This window comes from Lygodium microphyllum, chromosome 21, assembly GCF_053477565.2.
Source record: "Lygodium microphyllum isolate KBCC chromosome 21, Lygodium_microphyllum_v1.1.10, whole genome shotgun sequence".
Lineage (NCBI taxonomy): Eukaryota > Viridiplantae > Streptophyta > Polypodiopsida > Schizaeales > Lygodiaceae > Lygodium > Lygodium microphyllum.
Window position 1 is genome coordinate 25,258,252 of NC_141155.1, and position 22,249 is coordinate 25,280,500.

Here is a 22,249-nt window from a genome sequence, read left to right on the forward strand (position 1 = left end):
CAACAACCTCCCTCTTAAAGGTCCTAAGCGAACCTTTAACCAACTCCCACAAGTCTAATGCAATGCTCATGTTGAGCCTTTGCAAGGCTTTAGGTGAGAACATCTGCAGGGTTATCCTGTGATTTGATTCTAGTCAGGGTGACTAGACCATCATCCAAAACCTGTCTGATAAAATGATACCGAACATCAATATGTTTGGTACGTGCATGAAACATGGCATTCTTAGCTAGCCATACAATGCTCTGGCTATCACATCTAAGTACATGTGTTTTGATGGGCAACCCAAAATCCTTGACCAAACGACCAAGCCAAACTCCTTTTGAAGCTTCAGTGGCTGAAATATATTCAGCCTTAGTGGTAGAGAGTGCTACTATTTTTTGCAATCTAGAGCACCAAGAAACTACCCACCCGTCAAGGTAAAGATATACCCACTAGTAGACTTGCGAGTATCCAAGTCACCTACCATGTCTATATCACAATACCCCTGCAGATCCAACGTACCCTTGCCATAGCAAATACATTTTCTTTGTGTGCCCTTAAGGTACCGTAAGATACATTTCACTGCTTCCCAATGTGCTTTGCCAAGATTTGACATGAACCTGCTTACAACTCCCACTGCATAAGCAATGTCAGGTCTAGTGGCAACCATAGCATACATGAGTGAACCACAAGCTGAAGCATAAGGAACACCCTTCATAGTACTGGCCGCCTTATCATCTTTTGGGCAATCTGCTTTGCTAAGCTTAAGATAGGGTGGAAAAGGTACACCAAGAGGCTTAGCATCAGCCATAGAAAAACGATCAAGTACTTTGCTTATGTACTTTTCTTGTGAGAGAAATAAGACTTGTCGCTCTCTATCTTGCGTTACACGCATGCCCAAAATATGATCAACTACATCCAAATCCTTCATAGAAAAGGCTGAATTCAGCTGCCTTTTCAATGCATTAATCTGACTTTTATGCTTACCAGCAATAAGCATATCATCTACATAAAGCACAAGTATAATAAAGCTTCCATCATCAGCCTTCTTAATATATAAGCAATGATCAACACTACTCCTTTTAAAACCATGTGAGAGCATGAAGGAATCGAACTTTTTATACCATTGTCTGTTTCAAACCATACAAGCTTCTCTTAAGCTTGCATACCAAATGCTTCTTTCCATGTATAACAAAGCCTTCGGGCTGTTTCATGTACAGCTCTTCTTCCATATCACCATGCAAAAATGCAGTTCTAACATCCATCTGATCAAGTTCCCGATTCATAGATGCTACAATGGCAAATAACACTCGAAGAGTGGTCATTTTGACAACAGGAGAAAACACTTCCTGAAAATCAATGCCCTGCTTTTGTGTATAGCCCTTAGCCACAAGTCTCGCTTTGCATTTGGGTTTGCCATCCACACATTTGATTTTATAGACCCATTTGTTAGGGATGGCTTTTCTTTCCTTGGGCAATGTAACCAAATCCCAAGTATCATTCTGATACAATGACTTCATTTCTTCTTGCATAGCTAGCTCCCACTTTTTCTTTAACTCACATGATAAGGCCTCTTTATACGTAAGAGGCTCACCTTCATCTGTGAGTAAAATGTAGTCCAAAGAAGGATCAAATATTTCATAGGTCTTCTAACACGTGTAGACCTTCTTACCCAATGATCTGTGTTATCAAAAAATGGATCCAAATCCAAGGGAATGTCAATGACCTCATTGTTTGGCTGTTGAACTGCATATTCAGGTTGCTGTAATACAATTTCAGGCTGCTGTAATTCATTTTCAACATGCTGATTTCAGTGCTCAAGTGATGTTCAGCCTCCCCTTGCTACCCATTTTCATCTGGCTCAATAATGATACGCTGATTATCATAATCAGTATCAAAAGGAGCTGAATTTTCAATGTCTGATGGCTACTCAAGCAACTAATCATACTGAAATTTTACTTTCTTTTTGTCTGAGTCATTAGATGTGACATTTTTTAGCAGCTTTGACTCATTGAATATCACATCCCGACTGCGTAACACCTTTTTTATGCTTGGAACCCAAACTCGATAGTCCATTTCATCTTCATCTCCATAACCCATGAAGATGCCTCTATGAGATTTCATGTCAAGTTTGGTTCTGCTATCAACAGATACATGTACATAGCATTCGCAGTCAAAAACTCTTAAGTGGTCATATGAAGCAGGTTTCCTAGACCAAACCTCTTTAGGGATGCCACTTTCAAGTGCACAGTGTGAAGATCGGTTGCAAATATGCACCGCGGTTTTAAGTGCCTCTCCCCAAAACAATTGCGAGAGATTAGCTCTGAACAACATGCACTGAATCTTCTCACATAACGTGTGATTCATTCGCTCAACCACACCATTAGATGATGGATTGTAAGGAGTTTTAAGCTCTCGTTTAATCCCATTGTCATCACAAAACTTATTGAATTCTTTAGACACATACTCTCCCCCATTATCTGTTCTTATGCATTTTAACTTTAAGTCTTTTTGAGTATTAACCAATGCATTAAACCTTTTAAAAGCATCCAATGCCTCACTTTTCTGCTTAAGCAAGTAGACCCATAGCTTCCTAGAATGGTCATCAATAAAAGACACAAAATAACAGAAACCGCTATGAGTTTTTATTGGCATGGTGCAAATATCAGAATGGACTAAATCCAAGATACATGCCTTCCTAGAGGCTCCATGAGAGTAGGGACTCTTTACATGTTTACCAAAAACACAATCATCACAAAAGTCAAGCTTTAAGCTTTCCATATCAACTCTTCCAAGTGAAGAGAGTGCATGCAAACCCTTTTTGCTCATATGTCCAAGACGCTTGTACCATAACTCCATGTGTGGTTGTACTTCAGCAACTGCAATAAACTTTCCAGGAAGTGCCTTGCAGTAGAGATAATACAAAGTCCCCTTTTTACCACCTCTAGTGACTAGCATAGATCCTTTCTGGATTTTCCACATACCACCACCAAAAGTAGTGAAGTAACCTTTGTTGTCTAGCTACCCAACAAAAAGCAAGCTCTTCTTGATGCCATGAACATACCTAACATCATGAAGAATCAATTCCTAACCATTTTCTAGAGCCGGGTGTATGGTGCCTATTCCTTCAATATCACATGCATGATTGTTGCCAAGGTAGACTTTTCCAAGATTACCTTCTGTATAAGTAGAAAAACACTCCAGAGATGGAATTATATGAAAAGAAGCATTATTCTCAACAATCCACGATTGTGACAAACCATCATGAGCTGACAACAAAGCATCTATCACATATGTTTTAGTGATATGTATGTCCTTCACTGTCATAGCAAGTGGATCTGAAAATGCAACCAACAAATCAGCATCTTTATCGTCTTCTATTTCCTTAATAACAACACTAGATACCACATTTGTTTTTTCTATCTCTTTAGGGGTAGAGCTGCCATCCTTGTCATTCTTTTTGCCTTTTGCATTAGCCTGCTTCTTACGTTCTTGTTCCTTTTTAAAGTACCTGCAATCAGGCTTTTTATATCCTTTGCGACCACATTGATAACAAGTTACATCTTGCTGTTTTTCCTTGCTTTTGTTGCGATTTTTATTTTTACTTGCAACATTATACATTTTTTCAGGTCTTCCTCTTACATTGTAGGCTGATCCATTGTTTTCCCCACTTGCCTTACATCTAATCTCTTCATTCAGAATAAAACCACGCACACCATCAAATGCCAAGTTGGGGTTATTGCTCAATGACACAACCAATGCTTTCCATGAATCGGGCAAGGCCATGAGCAAGAAGATAGCCCTCAATTTAGGATCAAAAGCTAGCAAACCTGCATCCTATAACTGACTCAAAATACCAGTAAAAACATTCAAATGCTCTAAGGCAGGTTTGGACTCATCAAGCTTTAAGTTGACCAATTTCCGCATGAGATGTACCTGATTGACAGGAGTTGTATTCTCATAAATAGCCTTAAGTTTCTTCCAAACTACATAGGCAGTATCAAGCCCCTTTATATCAACCAAGTTATCATCTGTGATGGCCATTTTAATGTAAGTAATGGCCTTTTTATTCATTTTAGCCCAATCCTCATCTGACAAAGCAACAAGCTTATGTTCTTCTAAAGCATCATCACAATCCTTAAGAAAGAGTATACCTTGCATACAATCTTTCCAAAGATCAAAACCATTTTCGCCAAACTTACAAATCTCAAAGAGATTCTTTGTATCAGATGTAGATGCACTACCAGCCATCTTTAGCAATTCACAACTGCAATAAAGGCCTCAATGCTTTCAGCCAATAGCAAGGTTTCTGAATTGTAACAGCAAGTACACACTCTTGTACTTCCAAGGTGTCCAAGAAGCAGATGTTTAACTGCAAATTTCAGTCTCAAGTACTGATTACAACATATGCACGAATCAAATTTGATACATTTGCATTAAGGATAGCTCCCACTTCAGTAGTACATCACCAAAATTCCAAATGCAATGACCCAAATGCTGTATTTACCACTGTTTCACTGCATAATGAGTATTCAGCAATGCATATACCAAGAGAAGCTGCCCTTTTTCAACATTTAAAGCATCCAAAACTCTAAAGACTCCCACTCAGCAATGAATCTCCTGCAAATTTCACTGTCCAGTCTCAAAACAACTCAAAAATACATCACCAATGTGAAAAGCCCCAAAATTTCTGCAGTGAATCTGCTCCAATTGCATAAATACATCTTCCCAAACATCAAGTACGGGCTAATGTTGCAAAAATTTCACGATTTCTGCAAAAGCCCCAAATTTCGAGGTCCAAGAGTGCACAATTTCCAAGAAATTGGCTCAACCAAGCAAAAATTTCACTTGCATTTGAGAATCCCCAAAATTTCTGAGGCCTGTGCACTCAATGTTTGCAATTTATGGTCCAGAGGTCACTGCAATATGTGTCAGGCACCAAATTTGGAAAAAGCCCCAAATTTTAAGAGACAAATTTGCACTCTGTGCTTGTATGTGTGAACACCCGGTAGAGAGGGGAAAATAAGGTAAAGTAAATTAAGGAAAAATGGGCCGTTGACCTTCTACCCGTCGTTTGTGTGGCCGAACACCCTCTCACCTATCACATGGCAGCCTTCTGCCGTTGCACGCCTCCAGTCCCGTCACACAGCAATCGCCTCCAGCCCCGTAGCTTGCTCGTCTACTCCTCAACGGCCTGACAAACCGATTGTCTGCTTGTGTGAGCCATTGGCTCTAACACCAATTTGCAAAGTCGAAGCGAAAGCAAATAGAGAAAGAGAGCTAAGAGCTGAGAGCAAGCACGGTGATAGAGGAGTTCAATGACTCAGAGTTGAACAGTGTTTGACAGTGACAGAGTGAGAATGAGTCATCGGATAGATGTGTAGCACTGTGGTACACACAAAGAATAAAAGAATGTATTTATACTTAGGGTACGGTACACTTACACCCGTTAGGGTGGGTTCACATGTGTGAAGTAATATATACACCAGAGAGCGCGTAAAGGGCCTTTACACCCAACAAACCACATTGGGAAGCAGTGAAATGTATCTTTAGATACTTAAAAGGTACACAATACAAGTGTATATGCTATGGAAAGGGTACACTAGAGTTGCAGGGATTCTATGATTCGGACATAGCAAGAGATCTTGACCCTAGAAAATCTACCACTGGGTATGTCTTTACTTTGGCTAGTGAGGCTATTTCTTGGTGTTCAAGGTTGCAGAAAATTGTAGCACTAAGTACTACAAAAGTTGAATATATTTTAGCCATAGAAGCTTCTAAGAAAGCTATTTGGCTAGGCCGTTTGGTCAAGGATTTTGGTCTTTCTTTACATACTCCAATGCAGTATGTCTAGCTAAGAATGCCATGTTTCATGCACGTACCAAACAAATAGATGTTCGTTATCACTTCATTCGACAGGTCTTGGATGATGGCCTTGTCACACTGACTAAGGTCAAGACCCAAGATAACTCTGCAGATGTTCTCACTAAAAGTCTTGCAAAGGCTTAGCATGAGCATTGCATTCGACTAGTGGGAGTTGGATGGATTTAAAGGTACCACTTCGGGCCTTTAAGTGGGAGATTGTTGGGTGTAAAGCCCCTTTGGGTATAAATTCCCCCTTTGGATGTAAACTCCCATTAATCTTGTGTGTATCACTTACGAGTATGAACACACCCTTTACTTGTACCCTAACATATAAATACATTTTTATTTTGTGTATCGAGAAACACACTGGTACACTCACATTTGATTACCTCACTCAGCTCTCAACTCTATCCCTACTCATTCTCGTCTTGCACTCCATAGCACTCTTGCGCAACACAAATCCCTATGGTATGCAATAGCCAATACATGGTGTGCAAGGCCCAATGTATTTGAGTATGGCTGGAAATGTGCAAAATCCTATGTATAGCAGTATTGGTTTGATGCCTGGGGGCACAAAGTAGTATGTTTGATAATGCATCTGCACCCCCGAAAGCATATGGAGCTCAAGGAATGAGTGTCGGTCATACAAATGCTCCATTTGGTATTGGTTTTGATGTAAATTCAAAAAATGCACCCTTTCTGCAGCAGTCACTATATGACAACTTGACACCCAAAGGGGCAGCAAAGGACTATGATGAGGGTGAAAAAGCAATGAAGCATGAGTCCTTCAGTGATGTATAAGATAAGCTAAAAGCTTTGACTTTCATTCAGCAGTTTAATGCAGCCTATTTAAGAAGGAAACTTCACTGAGTCCTCAAAGATTCAAAAGGCAGCCACTTTCTTGAAAGGGAATGCATTGTAATGGTGGTCCACTCTTCTTATGCAAGGTAGAGCACTATCAACGTGGATACAATTCAAGCAAATGTTTGTATCGAATTGGTTGACAAGCACCTTCGAGGTGGACATTATGATAGCTTGGAATAAGTTAGATACTAAGGAATGCAAGAATTTGGAGCAATATAATAAGAAGTTTTGGGATGTATTACTGCCTATTACTTCTTATCACTCCGTACCCCTTCATGAGCAAGTGAAAAAATATATTTGTGGGCTACCCAAAGGAATCAGGGATTTTTGCATTAAATCCATCGTGTCTAGCATGTCTCAGCTCATAGAGACTGCTATTACAGCCGATGCTTTGCTGCGTGGGAAGGAATCAGGCTTTCTAGAGAGTGGGGGGACTCTCTCCTAAATCATCTTGTTCATGCGTTCAGCAATACCATTCTGGGGAGGGGTGCAAGGGGCGATCAACTAATACTTAATACCCCGCTCATTGCAAAATTGTTCAAAAGCTTTTTAGACATACTCACCCCCATTATCAAACCTTAGGCATTTCAACCTATACCCAAACTGGTTCTCAACAAGAGCAAGCCAATGCTGAAAGGAGACAAGACATCCGATTTCTACTTAATAAGGTAAGCCCAGACCTTATGTGAGTAATCATCAATGAATGTGACAAAGTACTTCGTACCACCTAACGATTGACAAGGCATGGAACCATATACATTTGAATGAACAAGAGCAAAAGACTCACCCATGTGCTTCATGCCAAACTTATTATGCGTACTACATGTTTGTCCGCCATATAAACAAAAATCACAAGACTCAAAACACTTATAGTCTAGGGATGGAAGATATTGCAAACTCGTAAGCATTTTCATTCATTTCAAAGAAATGTGCCCAAGGCGACGATGCCAAAGAGATACATGTGGAACTGCAGCCACAACCAAAACATGGTCAGCTAATCCATGTAGAATCAAAGGATAGAGAGTACTAGACTTAGGACTATGTGCAATAACAAGATTTCCACGAGTAATCTTCCATAGGAAATCCCCAAAAGAGACAACATAACCTGCATCATCCAAGGTGTTGCTAGAGACAAAGCTTTTTGTGAGAGCCAGTACATGACGTACATCATAAAGAGTAAACATGCTACCTAAACCAAAACATAGCTGGACATCACCAATATCAACTATCTCCAATACCAAGTCGTTACCCAAATAGATAGACCCAGTTATACTATGATAAGAGTAAAACCACTCTATGAGTAGTCACATGAAAGGAAGCCCTTGAATCTATCAAACAATACTGAGTATATATTGACAAAGCATCAATCAACTATAAAGCATCCAAAGAAGAAGCTGCCAAGATAAGATCATCAGATATATCAGACTGCACTACATTAATTTTCTCAATCTTGACACTAGACTTGCTAGGCACAATGTTGTGATCATCATTCTTGTCCTGCACTTTACACTTTTCATTTTTCTTATGCTTGTCTTCGTGCATTTTATGGCATTGTGATAAATATGACCTACTTGCCCATAATAATGACAAGTAAGACCGGACTTACAGCCACGAGACTTACTGCGAGACTTTCCACATGTCCTAGACTAAGACCTGTTATAGTCTCTACCATGACCCTCTCCATCCTGTCGGCCTCTCACAATCAATACATGGGACATACATGAAGCATCCACATTCTTTTTGTTCACCTCTTTTGTCAAAAGGGCACTCTCAACATCCTGCAATTTCAGCCCTTCCTTAGCACATAGAGCTATACGGAAAGTGTCCCACGACTCAGGTAAAGTACCCAGCAAAAATAAGAATAAAAAAGTATCCTTGAACTCAATCTCCTGCGAAGCTAAATGGCTAATGATTGAGTGAAACTCATTCAAGTATGCAGACATAGAAGTCCCTTCCTTCATGCGAAGGTTTATTAACTATTTCAGCCAATACATTTGAGATACAGAACTCTCCTTGTCATAAAGATTCTTAATCTGTGTCCAAAGCTTATATGTAGTCTAATTTGCAAATACAACATTGTAGTGAACCTACTTAGAGAGTGATAAAATGATTGTGGACTTGCATAGCTCATCCAGTTCATCCCAATCCTCGATTGTAATGTTTTCAAGTTTAGCATTCTCTAACTAGTCTAACCTATAATTTCTGCACTAAAATCTGTCATATCTAGGTCTTCCAATAGTTGTAATTGGTCCCATCCAGTTTCTCAATATTGAAGATAGCACTGTCACAAGAACTACTAGCCATAATGAGATCAAGCAAGTACACAAAAGGGCAAGACGGGCTGCTGTAATACCCTGCAAATCAGCCCCAAAACCACTGCTAAATCAAGCAGGAGACAAGAAATACCGCCAAAGTAATGATCTGTCCACAAACTGTAAGCAAAAGACTGTCAAGTCCACATAATTGTCCTAAATAGAATGCATAAAATTGAAATGACATGCTGGTGTAATAAACTGTGGCAATATGCCAACAACTAACTGTGAGCAACCAAGAAGGAAGAAGCCGAGAACAACCAGCACTAAAGACTGTCACAACTGCATATATGCAATAGGCATAGACGTCATGCACAAGGTAGGTCTCAAGGGTAAATGAAGAGAACTGCCAGATGCATAACCCACTGATTAAAAGCTCAATACATAACCCACAAGCATATAAATACCACTAACAATACCTTGATAGACATAAGTACCATGTCTAAGCCAAGAGATTAAATCAGCTCACAATAGGATAACTGCATCCAATAAATATCAAGAGAAAATGTACATGTCACAATGAGTCTCATTTTCTCACTGTGATAAGCTCAATCTCAACTACATAAACCAAATGCTTTATAGTACATCCAAGTGCCAATGTAGATCAATACAAGTAAAAGCGGAATGCCAAATGAGCAAGCAAAGCTTAAAACATCATGTGAATGATATCCGAGTATCCAAGATACATGAAGCATAAGCCAATAGCATAAAACCCGATAGATTCTTCAAGCCTGTAACTACATAAGCCAATGAAGTAACCAAGGCATGTAACTACATACAATATCAATATAACAAAGCTCAAATCTTAGCTCAATCCACTGAGTATCCCATAAAGCATCAATGAGTATTATGCATAAGCTTTTCACTGATAAATACTTATTGCCCTATTATTATAGCACTGAAATGACAATGAAATCTGAGCTATTTCAAGCTCAAATCAATCCCAAAAGCATAATCATACCATTCGGGCACCAAAATAGCATCCCAAAGCAACAAACATGCATTTTGAAATTTATTGTTTCCTGTCCAAACCAGAACAATTTTGTTCTGTGTGAAACAAAGTACAAAAAACTGCACATAATCAACTCTATGAGTGCCCAAATTTGTAGCTCTCGTCGTACTCTTTATTTCTAGCTATAGAACGCCTAAATCCAATACCCTATGCAAAAGTTATGGCCAAAACACAATAGTGCTGTCAAGCTGCCATAGCTATCCATGACTTCTATAACATGCTCTGTATCCACTCAAAATAGATAAAATGACTACTCCCCAACTGAATAAGCACTCGATAAGGCTCAGCTGAGGAAGCTCCTCAACAAGTGCGGAGCAAACTGAAACAAGCCGGAAGAAGAAAAGACTCAATGAATACCTCAAGAGAAAGAAACAATGGTTGCCATGAAACCTTGAGTTGAAGCTTTGAATCTGGGCTGAAGCAAAGGATTAAGAAGCTCCTCAAATGGTTGCCTATGATACCAGTTGAAGGGAGTGTGCCTGGAGTGAAAACATGCAAGTAGAAGCAAGAGCTATGGTGGAAGGAGAAAGAGTAAGAGAGAGCGAGACACAAGATGTGGGAACTCTAATAGTCACAATGTGTGACCAGCCTTCCTTTTATTCAAATGTCACTGAAAGAATAAAGAATGAAGTGACAGTGATAGACACCTGCCACCTGCAGTGTACAGGTGTGCGGGTATTATCAACATAGTAATACACGGGTGGCTAGGCACAAGCGCCTTTACCCCCAACACAAACCATATAATTGCATAAACATAAATTCTTGAGTTTTATGCCCAATGAAAATCTAGGTATATTCAGCCCTTCGTACATCTAACAACCCACTGTGCATAGATTTGGACAATGTAAATAGCATCTATGGTTCAAAAACAGGTTTGATCATTCATGATAACATCCCAATACCTAATCAGTCCACATAAACAAAAAAACCATATTCTGGATATTGCTTTAGAACCCTTTTTCCACCTTCATACATCAAGCTTTCCATTCATGTCAATAAAGACCCATGAAAGCATTAGTTCAATCCTCTAGATCATTTGATTCAAAACCAAGCAAGCACACAGATTTGAGATGAAAGTGTCTAACAACAGTGCTGCCCTGTTTTTCTATATATCACAGCAGTGAAAACTCTTATTTTAGTCCCAGAACATCAATCTTCCAATGCACGACAGCAATAGTTTAAGAAAGCTTCAAAACAGACCACTATGTCCCTTGTATCAGGGCAACAAAGCATACATAACAGCAGTAGGTAATAGGACAGCAATGCACTGCTATAATTCAAGTTGTAATTCCCTATTGTTAGCCTTCCCAAATCAGTCCTAATCATGTTCAAAGCAGCCCTGAAGAATGCCCCATCTTCACCCCAAAAGCAAACCTCTAAAACCTTCAGATTTCAATCAAAAAGCATCATGATCATGCTCACCACAGAGGAGAGATTTATGAGACAACAGTGGACTGCTCTAAATCACTTTTGAAATACCCTGTTTTCAGCCACAGAAATCAGCCCAAAACTCTCCTGAGATCTGCCCTATTTTGTCCCAAAGTAGCCTTGTTCATACCTTGCAGTGATCAGCCCAAGGCATACCCAGTATGACTGATAGATGGCAAACAAGATGTAAGCAGCATGCAGTCTGAAAAATCCAGTGTATCCCCGCTCCTCCTCCTCCATCCTTCTCTTGTTTTCCTTTTCTCCTAACTGATAGAATACTCTTGCTTTTTCCCCTACTTCACTCCTAGCCCTAAACTCCATACAGACAAGTTCACACAATCCTCTAATCTCTTCCACTCTTCACACATGCATGTAAGATGGGGCAGTGTAATCTACCACCTATCTGGTCCCTTCAGTTAAGTCATCTTCATATTTTAATGTTTATCTTCAAAGCCACATGACAACATATGATTCAATTTACTTCATATCCATCAGGTGTTACTCTATTTCAGCTATTTTGCCTTTAAAGAGGCCCTAACTTGCACATAGCAATGCTACAAGTCACATGGTTTCCTAGTGACTTGTTCTAGCTCTAAACTAAATACAAACAAGTTCACACACTTGTCCTCCACTCTCTTCCACTCTTCACACATGCATGTAAGATGGGTAGTGTAATCTACTGCCTATCCGGTCCCTTCAATTAAGTCACATTCATATTTTAACATTTGCCTTCAAAGCCACATGACAACATATGAGTACTTTAATGTTTGTTGTCAAAGCCATACGACAACATATGAGTCAATTTTCTTCACATCCATAAGTGGATTACTCTACTTCAGCTATTTTGCCTTCAAAGAGGCCCTAGTCCATGGATAGCGATGCTACAAGTCACATGGCTCCCAAGTAAGATTGGGTATAAGATCTCTCTTCCCAAGAGGGTACAATCACTGTAGGTGACACATCATTTGTGCCTATCAGAGTTATAGGTACCGTGTAAAATTCCTTGCAACAATCCTTTGGGTTTTGTAGCAAAAGTCCTTCATGTTCCAGATTTTGGCTTTCATCTCCTCTCAATACAATGACCTTACCCATCTTGGGACATGGTTTGTCTTTACAAAACAAGCTGTCTTGTTGAGGATACTACCTTAGCAGTTGTACTTTGAATAGGCCTTCACGAAAGTGGGCTTTATCAACTACATTCCCCTTCTTTTATGTAGGGTCCTCCTTGGCATCTATCTCCCCGTTGCCTCACCCACTTGGCATCCAACCATCCCACAAGTTCCTATTAGCAATCTAGTTAGCTCATGTGTGAGTCTGGGCTATGCTTGACATTACTAGGGTATTTAGGCATTTTATTGTGGCCATTATGATGACTATTTACCATCCTTTATATTTAGGCTCCTCCTCAATCAATCATTCACCACCTAAAGTTCTGTTGAAGAGAGGGAGCCAGTGCCAGTGCCCATGTAGCCAATGACACACTATTGTATGTGATTGTCTCGTGTTTGGTATATGGATTCCATTTTCTGAGCATTCTTCTGAGTTCTCTTCTTTGCAGTGTTCTTCTTTGCTTTAGCTTTTGTCTTGTGTTCAACAATTTATTTCAACATCTATTTATGCTTCCATTGCTGCATCCACTTCTGACATGGTATCAATATTCAGGATCTACACTCCAGGTGCTATGTTCTACTGATTACACACCTCTGCCCCTGCTGATCTCGTTGACTTTTCCTGACTGCTGCACACTATTTACAGCATGGCGACAGCTGCCTACTGCCCATTGTCCTGTTTCCAGCTTTCTGCAAGCTGCGTTTTTGGTCCAGCAGGCTGCGTTTTCAATTCTACATTATTTTATTGCTGAAAAATCTGTGTTTTGCTGCACAGCTACTGCTTTACCGCATTTAATGCCTTTGCAAGCTCTGCAACAGCATTCTCTGGCTCTTGACAGTGTATCTTGGCTGTAATCCATCTCTTTTCTCTGTTTTTGCACTCATTTTTGTGATCAGCTTGTGTGCACTACATGTGAACTTTGTTTAGTGCAGTCTATGCTGTTGGTTTGGCTGTACTGTCTCTCATCTCCTTTTCATTCCTTTATTTCCCCTTCCTATCCTCTCCAGATGGCTCCTCCCTGTTGTTCCATTGATGACAAAATACAGAACCCTAATTACCTAACATGGAGTGCTGTTATGAACACATGGTTTGTGCAGAAGCGATTATGGTACATTCTATCTAGAGCTTGTAAGTGTCTAGAGCATCCTACTCTTCCAACTGATTTTGATGGGGACAACCATGAAGAAGCTATGCTCACATGAGATACTAATGATGCCCATGCATATTCTACTCTTTTTCCCTACATCTCTAAAGAAGTTCTTCCAATGGATAACTCCTGTAGGACTTCTCCCACAATTTGGGCAAAGCTTCAAATTCTGTACAAGGCTCCTTCGCCTATGCATGCCGTTACCCTTCATGGACAACTCCAATAGATGGAGTTTGAGAACCAAGACACTATTTCACTCTTTCTTACTTTGTATCACACAAGTACAGGATCAACTTTGGCACATGCAATCCACCCTTCCAAAGGCTCATCTTGTGGGGACTGTGCTCTACAAGCTCCCTCCGGAGTTTGATGGAGAAGCCAATGCTTTGAGGGCTCAGATGTCATTGACACTTGTTAATTTTCTACAAATGTCCTTGATATCACTTGAGCATGAGATGTATTTGCAGTTAGAGGGAAGGCTTCCATCGCATTCTAGTGGCTCCAATGAGGCCTTTACAACTTCAGAGAGGGATGACCGAAAGAAGAAATCGAAGGCCCAATGCTATCACTATGGTAAGAATGGACATTTGCACAAGAATTACAAAAAGTTAGCGGCATCAAGGAAGAAAAAGGAGAAGAAGTAGGATACGATCTCCTCCATCAAGTCATCCACCTTCTCAACCTCCAACTCAGATCCTTCGACCAAGGCCAAGGCACAGACAAAATTAACTTCTTTAGACCAAAAGAAGGGCTTGACAACCCCTCTTTCTTCTACTTTCTAGTCCAAGTAATGTGGACATCCCTTACGACTCTCAAGTGCTAGAGAGACAATGCAAGAGGATGGTGAGGTGGATAGGTGATCCATACAAGTATACAAATGCACAAGTTCCAAAGAGGGACTTTCCTGACACATCGACTAAAGTCTAGTAGGTTTTGAAATCATGGAGCTAGGATTGACTTCTAGGTTCAGGATGGATTCACATAAGGGGACACTTTGACAGACTTGGCCACAAGCGGGAAATCCATGTTCACATATGTTCAGAAGCATTTTTGACAAGACAGTATTTATGCTGCTACTAGACATTGTTGACAGATGCAGAGATCTATTATGATTCTTCTCTATTTTTCAAATTTTGATACAATCAACACCAACACTCAAATTCTCTCCGAGGCACCTTAGTGGTGACTTGATCACCCATTGCTTGGGTATCCATGGTTCTATTCTAGTGATTCTTTGTTGCATGGACTATGATGAGTCATTATCATTGTATCGTTGTATTGTATCACATCACTCATGATCTGAGAGAGGGTGTTAGTAGTCTAGTCAGCTCATATGTGAGTGTGGGCTATGCCTAACATTACTAGGGCATTTAGCCATCTTATTGTGGCCATTATGATGATTATTTGGACATTTCATGCTCGCCGACCTACTACCATTTATAGCATTATTTTGTCCTTTATATTCAAGCTCCTCCTCCTCAATCAGTCATTCATCACTTGAGGTTCTGTTGGAGAGAGGGAGCCGGTGCCAGTGCCCACACAGCCAGTGACTCACTATTGTATGCAATTGTCTCGTGTTTGGTGTATGGATTCCATTTCCCAAGCATTCTTTTGAGTTCTCTTCTTTGCAATGTTCTTCTTTGTTTTCTCTTTTGTCTTGTGTTTAGCAATTTATTTCAGCATCTTTTATGATTCCATTGTTGCATGCACTTTTGACAATTCCTACCCATCCTATATCATCTCTTCTAGTAGTTTCCTCTGGCCCCCTATCCCTTTTAGAGAGAGGTACCAATACCAGTAATGCAAATGTGGATTTCTTGGCACTTATATTCATTTCATCAAGGGATTCCTAGGATTGTGAGGACCTCTTTTGGAGATTCACATCTTCACATGGACTTTATCCCATGTAGAGACTACTTTTTCTCTTCTCCAAGCCACCCATCCTTACGACTAGCATGATTGCCGTGTGCTTTAGTCCTTGATATCTATATTGGTAGGAGTGTTTTATTGCATCTTTAATAGCTCCTTGCTATCATCTACCGGTGAGAACAAAGATGTGGCTCACCCATTCACACATACATTCAATATTGACTCATTTGAGGCCTCTCCACTCCCATTGGCATCTTCTTGTCATCCTTTGTAGAGGTCCTTATCTAAAGAGAGGGTCATGCTACCTGGCTAGACATCTTCATTGACACCCTTCATCAACATGCACATGGTCTCAATGTTCTATTTGATTTTTTACATGCACATGGTCCAATGTTATATTTTATTTTTTACTTCCTTATCCAACATGCACGCTTCATCAACACGCACATGGTCCAATGTCCTATTTGATTTTACTTCCTTGTCCTTCGGCCACACCTAGGATTTGAGAGGGGTGTAGCAAACATGTTGTACATTGTCTTCGTCATTTCAAGCACATTCAATGCATATTAGAGTATATTTGCACCAATCCACTTGAGCTTGTGATCAATGGATGCATTTGCCACTTGAGTGACATGGCACTAAGGGCACCCTTTTTTTAGTGTTTGGATGGCCACATCAATCCATGCCACGCATCACATCATCATCATTCTCGTTCATCTTCTTGAGTCAAATCTTATGCCATCGATCTAGCACCCTCACCAATGCATGTCCATATTGTTCTAGGGCTGATTGCTTGCAGCCTTGAATCAAGGTTACAAATCAATATTCCTTTTGTCTTTTGTGTTTCATCTTCTATTTTCCTCCTCTATGTATTCCTCTTCTGTTGCACACTCTAACCTCAGAGCCGGTGCTCTTGTAAAGAGTATCCTGCGGATATTCTAGAGAGCTAGTCTTTGTACGAGGCACACAATACGACTCGTAACCGAATCACAATGTCCCAGACACCTTCTTCTCCACTTCCTATGATGTCTTATCAAGCTTCTCCATCATTGGAGGCCCTGAGACAGCATTATGGACTCGGTGAGAAGGACGACACTCCACCTTCACCAAATTTCACTACCATGACAGAGGAGGACTTTGAGGTGTACTATCGCAACAAGTACAATGATGTTTACACCCCTACTTCCAAGTGTTGTCACATTGAGCACATTGCTCATACTGTAGAAATAGACGACAATGAAAAGAGACAGTAGGGTTTGCAAGGAGGAATACAAAGTGGGTATGGCAAACATTGAGAGGGAAGAAAAACTCACAAACACAAAAAAGCATAGTGATGATGCATTGAATCATGCTATGAGAAGAAAAGTTGATTCAATAGAGCCAAAGCTCAAAAGATGACTACACTGTCCTGTCTAAATCAGGCGGTAACACCTATGGGAATCTATATAGTGAAGGGAGTGAAACACAGTGCTTCGAACAATGAGCTATCGAAGTAATCATTGAAAGGTGAAGGAAAGCTATCAAGGAAGCGAAACGCAATCCTCTGATACTGTTGGAGATGATCCTGTTGAGGGAGCGAACCGCAATCCTCAGATGCAAAGGAGTGAACCAAAGCAACGAAACGCTAGATGGAAGATGACGTCAAAAGCCTGGAAGCTGCAAATGTAGGGTGGTTTGAGTGTCTTGACTACAAAAGGCAAAGAGTAGGGGTTGTAGCCCTAACGCCAAGTGCCAAAAGGCAATCGCTAGGAAGTAGGAGCTAACGCCAATGGCGAGGGAAGGTCTCCACATGCAAAACACTGATACCAACAAGACGCCAGGGTGATGGGAGCTCATGCCAGCTTGTGGAGAGTCTCGGGATGCAACAAACGCATAGAAGAGGATGACGCCAGCTAGTGAAGTCCAACACCTAATGGGGAAAAGCTGACACTTGATGAAGGAAGATGATGCCAAGCTGAGTGGAGAAGGAAGATGGCCACGAATTGCCATGTCCTCCAATAGGGGTGTGGGCACCAGTAGCATGAGCAGAGAAATGTCAGAGTGTCAAAGGAAGAGAGGTGAAGAATGACTGAAGTGGGGTGGGTGTGGAATGAATGAAGTGCCAGCCTATTTATAGGCATAAGCTGCCTAGGGTGGCGCATCACTGTGTGGGCACCCACTTACGAAATGACCAAAATGTGGACACCAGCCCTTTTTGGGGCTATCAATGCAAAACCCTAAATGAAGTGTGTAAACCGAAGAAGTGGTTTCTCAACACCCCCTCTTAGACCCAAAAAAGGGATGAAGAAAGAGGAGTGAAGAGAGATACAAAGAAGAGGTAGAGAATCCCAGAGATCCAAGATTTCCACCTAAAAGGTAACCTGTAGTTAGGAATAGTAGATGGGACGAACTGTAGAACCTGACTCTAGCAACAACAGCCCACTGTTGCTCTTTCTTCTACAAAGGCAAAGTAATAGAACCGGTCTTGTGGCTCTCCATGATGTTGTGTAGTTGAGGTGGATGTTAGCTGAGATTGGATTTCCACAACCACATCCTACAATTACTCATGAAAGTCAAAGTTGTCTAGCCATAGCCAAAAATCTTGTGTTTCATGCTCACACAAAGCATATAGAGGTTCAATATCACTATGTTCAAAAGCAAATCAAAAGCAAATCTTGAATACGACAATGTGGTAGAGATCTTCCTGAAGGCTCTTCCATTACCTTCGCTCATTTCTCATTTGTGCTTCTTGGAGTTTAAGTGCACCCTAGATCCAAGAGGGGGTGTTTGTGGTCATGGTCACCTAGTGGTGGTGAGCCCTACACTAAGTCCATAAGACACATTAGCAACTATGTCCCACGTTAGTGACTTTGGTCTGTTTGGTCTCAGTCAAAGTCAACTTTTTTTTAGCCTCCCTATTTTTTGGGCCAAGATGCCTTTCTAGAGTTTTTCTAGCATTTGCTGCCTATTTATAGGCTATACTTTCAGTTGGTTGATATGTATTCAGTCATTAGACTTCTTCTATCTCCACTTCATTCCCCTAGTGCCCTCATTCCAACTACACACTATAGCACATGCACAGGCTGTTCTTGTATCTGCCTTCCTTTGCATCAGTCTTGCGTTCATCTCCTTCATCTTGCTCTTCAATGTTCTTGCCATCTGTTTGCACTTTCCTCTTCCATTGCCATTCTGGCAAAGCTGCCTCAGAATTAGCCTAAAAGATAAACTCAATCTATGAGCTAAAACCTTTCGGCTGTTTTACAGACCCAAAGAGAATTCCCAAGTAAATAAAAATCTCCAGAGGTTTGATAGAACAATTGACTTAGAAAGTCCTATAGAGAAGAATCATGGGCACTGCCACACTTTATCCCATCTATCTCACATTTTCACCAGATCTCCATCACCTCACCCCTGCCCTCACCATTCCATCACCAGCTGCCTTTGCTTCCAGCCCCATCAACCCTGCCCTCGGTCATCAACTTCAGCTCCCTGACACCACACTGCAGTGCCATCATCATTATCAAACATGTGTTTTCCATCCTGGTGGCTGCATTTCTGCTGCAGTGCTGCTGCCCCCTCCATCATCTGCCAATCATCGACATCAGCCCCCAGCTGCTGTATATAGCAGTCTCCACTGCTGCAATAATCATCCTGGAGCTGCATAGCTGCCTCAGACATCTCCCACACACTCGGTAAATGCTGTGTTTGACTGTCCTCCCTCTGCCATTGTAGGCTTCTACATTAGATTTCCACATTGAACATTGCTAGTTTGCTGCAGAAAGGATCTGCATCAGAGTACAACACAATCCTTCATCCCTAAGCCTGCTCCCACAAAAGACAATGGCTGTTAGACAGCCCTCCGCTCCTTGAGCATCCATTATATTCACTTTGTTCCTTTTCTCTGAGTTGATTTGCGAGTCGTGTTCATTTTCTGTTTTCTCTGCAAATCGTCATGTATACACCTTTCAAGGGACATTAGATAAAATCTTCTTGATTCTTGATTGCCAAAGTTTTCTCAAATAAAGTACAACAGTTTACTTTCTAAACTACCGCTTTGAGGTGGCCTACCTCTCAGAAAATACGGTTTGAGATGCATTTTATTTGGCAAAAAGATAAAGCCTTACTCCAGTCTTCTTTAGGATGAATTCTGAAGGATGACTGAAGGATTGAAACATGGAAAAGTTGCACCACGACAACTTCAAGAAGAGATGCATCATGGGTGCTTTCCTACAAGAAATTGGCCAGAAAAAGAATTATGGTTGCCTCTGGCCTGATCATATGCTCAGGTTCTGTCCAAATTTCTTGCCCTTTATTCTACTCACTCTCTTAGTTATTAGATTGCAAAAGAGAAAGATTCTTAGCTTTCCAAATATTTGGATACTTTCCCCTACTCTTCTACAATCATGCTCATTTTTTAGCAATCGACTATTTGGACAGATTGCATCCTGGACTCTTTGAACTATTTCCATCACTTCAGCATTTTAATGCTTGAATTTTTCTCAGATGTCCTTTGCAGAAAGCTCTCTACAATCACCTGGATGTCTTTCCCCACTGTTTCAAACATTCATTGTACTTTAAGTAGTCTGACATCTAACAGAACAACAGATCCACCAACGATTATGTGTTGCATGATTTTGCTTTTGCAACAACACAAGAAAGTCAAGCAAGCCCACATCTTGGAGATTGCATGCAAAATGCAATAATACCTGCAGTTTAGCAAGGTAGGAAAGGATAGAAGATGATAACATACCACATTTCCAAAGTACCGGTCCATTGTCTCCACTAGACAGTGTATGAATTCTAATATTGCAAGTTCATTCTGCCATCATCAATTTTTCACATAATTAAAATGGTTAGAAAACATTCAATGTAAAGAGGTACCTTTTCTACAGAAAGAAGCAGATAGTACATCATGTGCATATACCTCTTCTCCATCAACTCCAACCAAGAAAAATAGTGAAGCATATCTTCTGTAGATGACCTTGTAATTTCGATGCTCTATGAATGAACACTAAAAGCACAATATACTTTAGTTTTAGCATTGAGGAATAACCAAACTAGATGTATATTAAGCATAATTTTGCAGAGACCTGAATAACGTTTTCAAAGCTTTTTCTTTGCTTATATGCATTTTAGTTTCCATTAGGAAATGTAGTGCAAAACTTCACCCTACATTCTATTATTCTCAAATTTCTTCACATTATAGCTTGACACTTTCTTGCATGCTTGGAAACTGAATTCAATTTCCAAGTTCTTTGGCCTAATCTCAACCTCTCCAAATCTTCACTACACAAATCTAGCATGTCAAATTTGCAATTAAAAACAGCAGTCAGTCAAACTTCTATTTTCTTTACTATACTCTATCCTTAATATATCCAACACCAAGTACAAAGGGAAGAAACGGGGGACGAGAAGAGAAAATGCTTCTACAACCATCCGTTTCAGGGATGGATACTGCTCTCCTCCTAGTCTTGGAAAACAGTCTCTGCTAAGACATGCCTAAAATAACTACTTTCACGTCTGCTCTGAAATCAACAAGCTTCTCACAATCAATTTGCCCAATGAGAGCCTTGCTTTGTATCTGGGGGCTTAATCCCATGCAACTAAGGTGATACTATAGCCAATCTAAAATCGTTGATAATGTGCAATCTTGCCTTCAGGGCAGCTGAATATGTCTATCACAATTGCAGTTGAATATCCACAAAAGGCATATCTTTTGCATTGACTGAGAGCCTGACTTTTCTTAACTTGCACAAAATTATACCCAAGTTGTTCCTAATTTGCACAATTCAATTCTATTATTGATAGGTCCAGACTAAAGTCAAATGTCACATGCTTCAATGATTTAGCCTCTTTTGCAAGCACATGGACCAATTTTTGTACTAGCAACCCTTGAGTTGCCATTGCAGAGGTCACAACAGTAGCATGTCCTTGGGCAGCAAAAATTCAAAACAAGTAGTGCACTAAACTGCAGCACATGCATAGTTTTTTAAATGAAGAAAAGGAGATGAAATGAGAGGGCTGCACAAGCAGATCTCGAGCAGCCCTAGAGGAGAATAAGGAAAGTAACCCCATTGTGCAAAGAGAGGTTAGAAAGCCATGTCAAGTCTCCATCATTACTAATATATCTGTAGAAATTACACAATGTAGCAAACAAAATCTCAGCAAGGAATAGTAAGCGCACAACAAATATGAGAAGAACAAAAACTTCTTTAACTCCAAACAAGCAGACACAAAGATGGCTCTATCCACCCATGCACTTTCACTATGAAGCTTAGATGGCAATCTAGACAGATGATAGGCGACAGAGCTTAAGGCTAGCTAGAAGAACTCTAACTAGGTGAAAGATAAATTAGCAATGGCTTTGGAGAGGTCTTCCTTTTATAGCCTGGGAAGGTAGTCTAGTCGACATGTCCACGACCATATTATGAACCTTCTCTAGTTAGCCAAAGGATATTCCCATTAGTGTCAGGCCAAGGGTGTTGCCCCTAGACCTCCATCAGGCAACCCAAAGGCTAGACCCACAAAGGTCACATTTTTGCCATCCGGTCACATAGACCTCATTTGACATACATTTCAATACCCAATCAATGTCCAAGCACACACATTGCTTCTCCTCATAATGGGGACCTTATAACTTTGAGCACCATGGATGTCACAAGGACGTGAAATTTTGATGCTTTG

At 40.5% G+C, this 22,249-nt stretch overlaps 1 protein-coding gene across 1 annotated transcript in view; it reads right to left on the minus strand.

Annotated features, from left to right (window-relative positions):
• The window catches only part of LOC148017826 (SNARE-like superfamily protein), a 50,668-nt gene that overhangs the window by 13,510 nt on the left and 14,909 nt on the right, over nt 1-22,249 (minus strand). The window contains exons 2-3 of the mRNA XM_087661478.1: nt 20,490-20,576; nt 20,316-20,384 (exon numbers count right to left, since the gene is read on the minus strand). Coding sequence (XP_087517604.1) covers nt 20,316-20,384; nt 20,490-20,576 — 156 coding nt within the window. The remainder of the gene's footprint in view (nt 1-20,315; nt 20,385-20,489; nt 20,577-22,249) is intronic.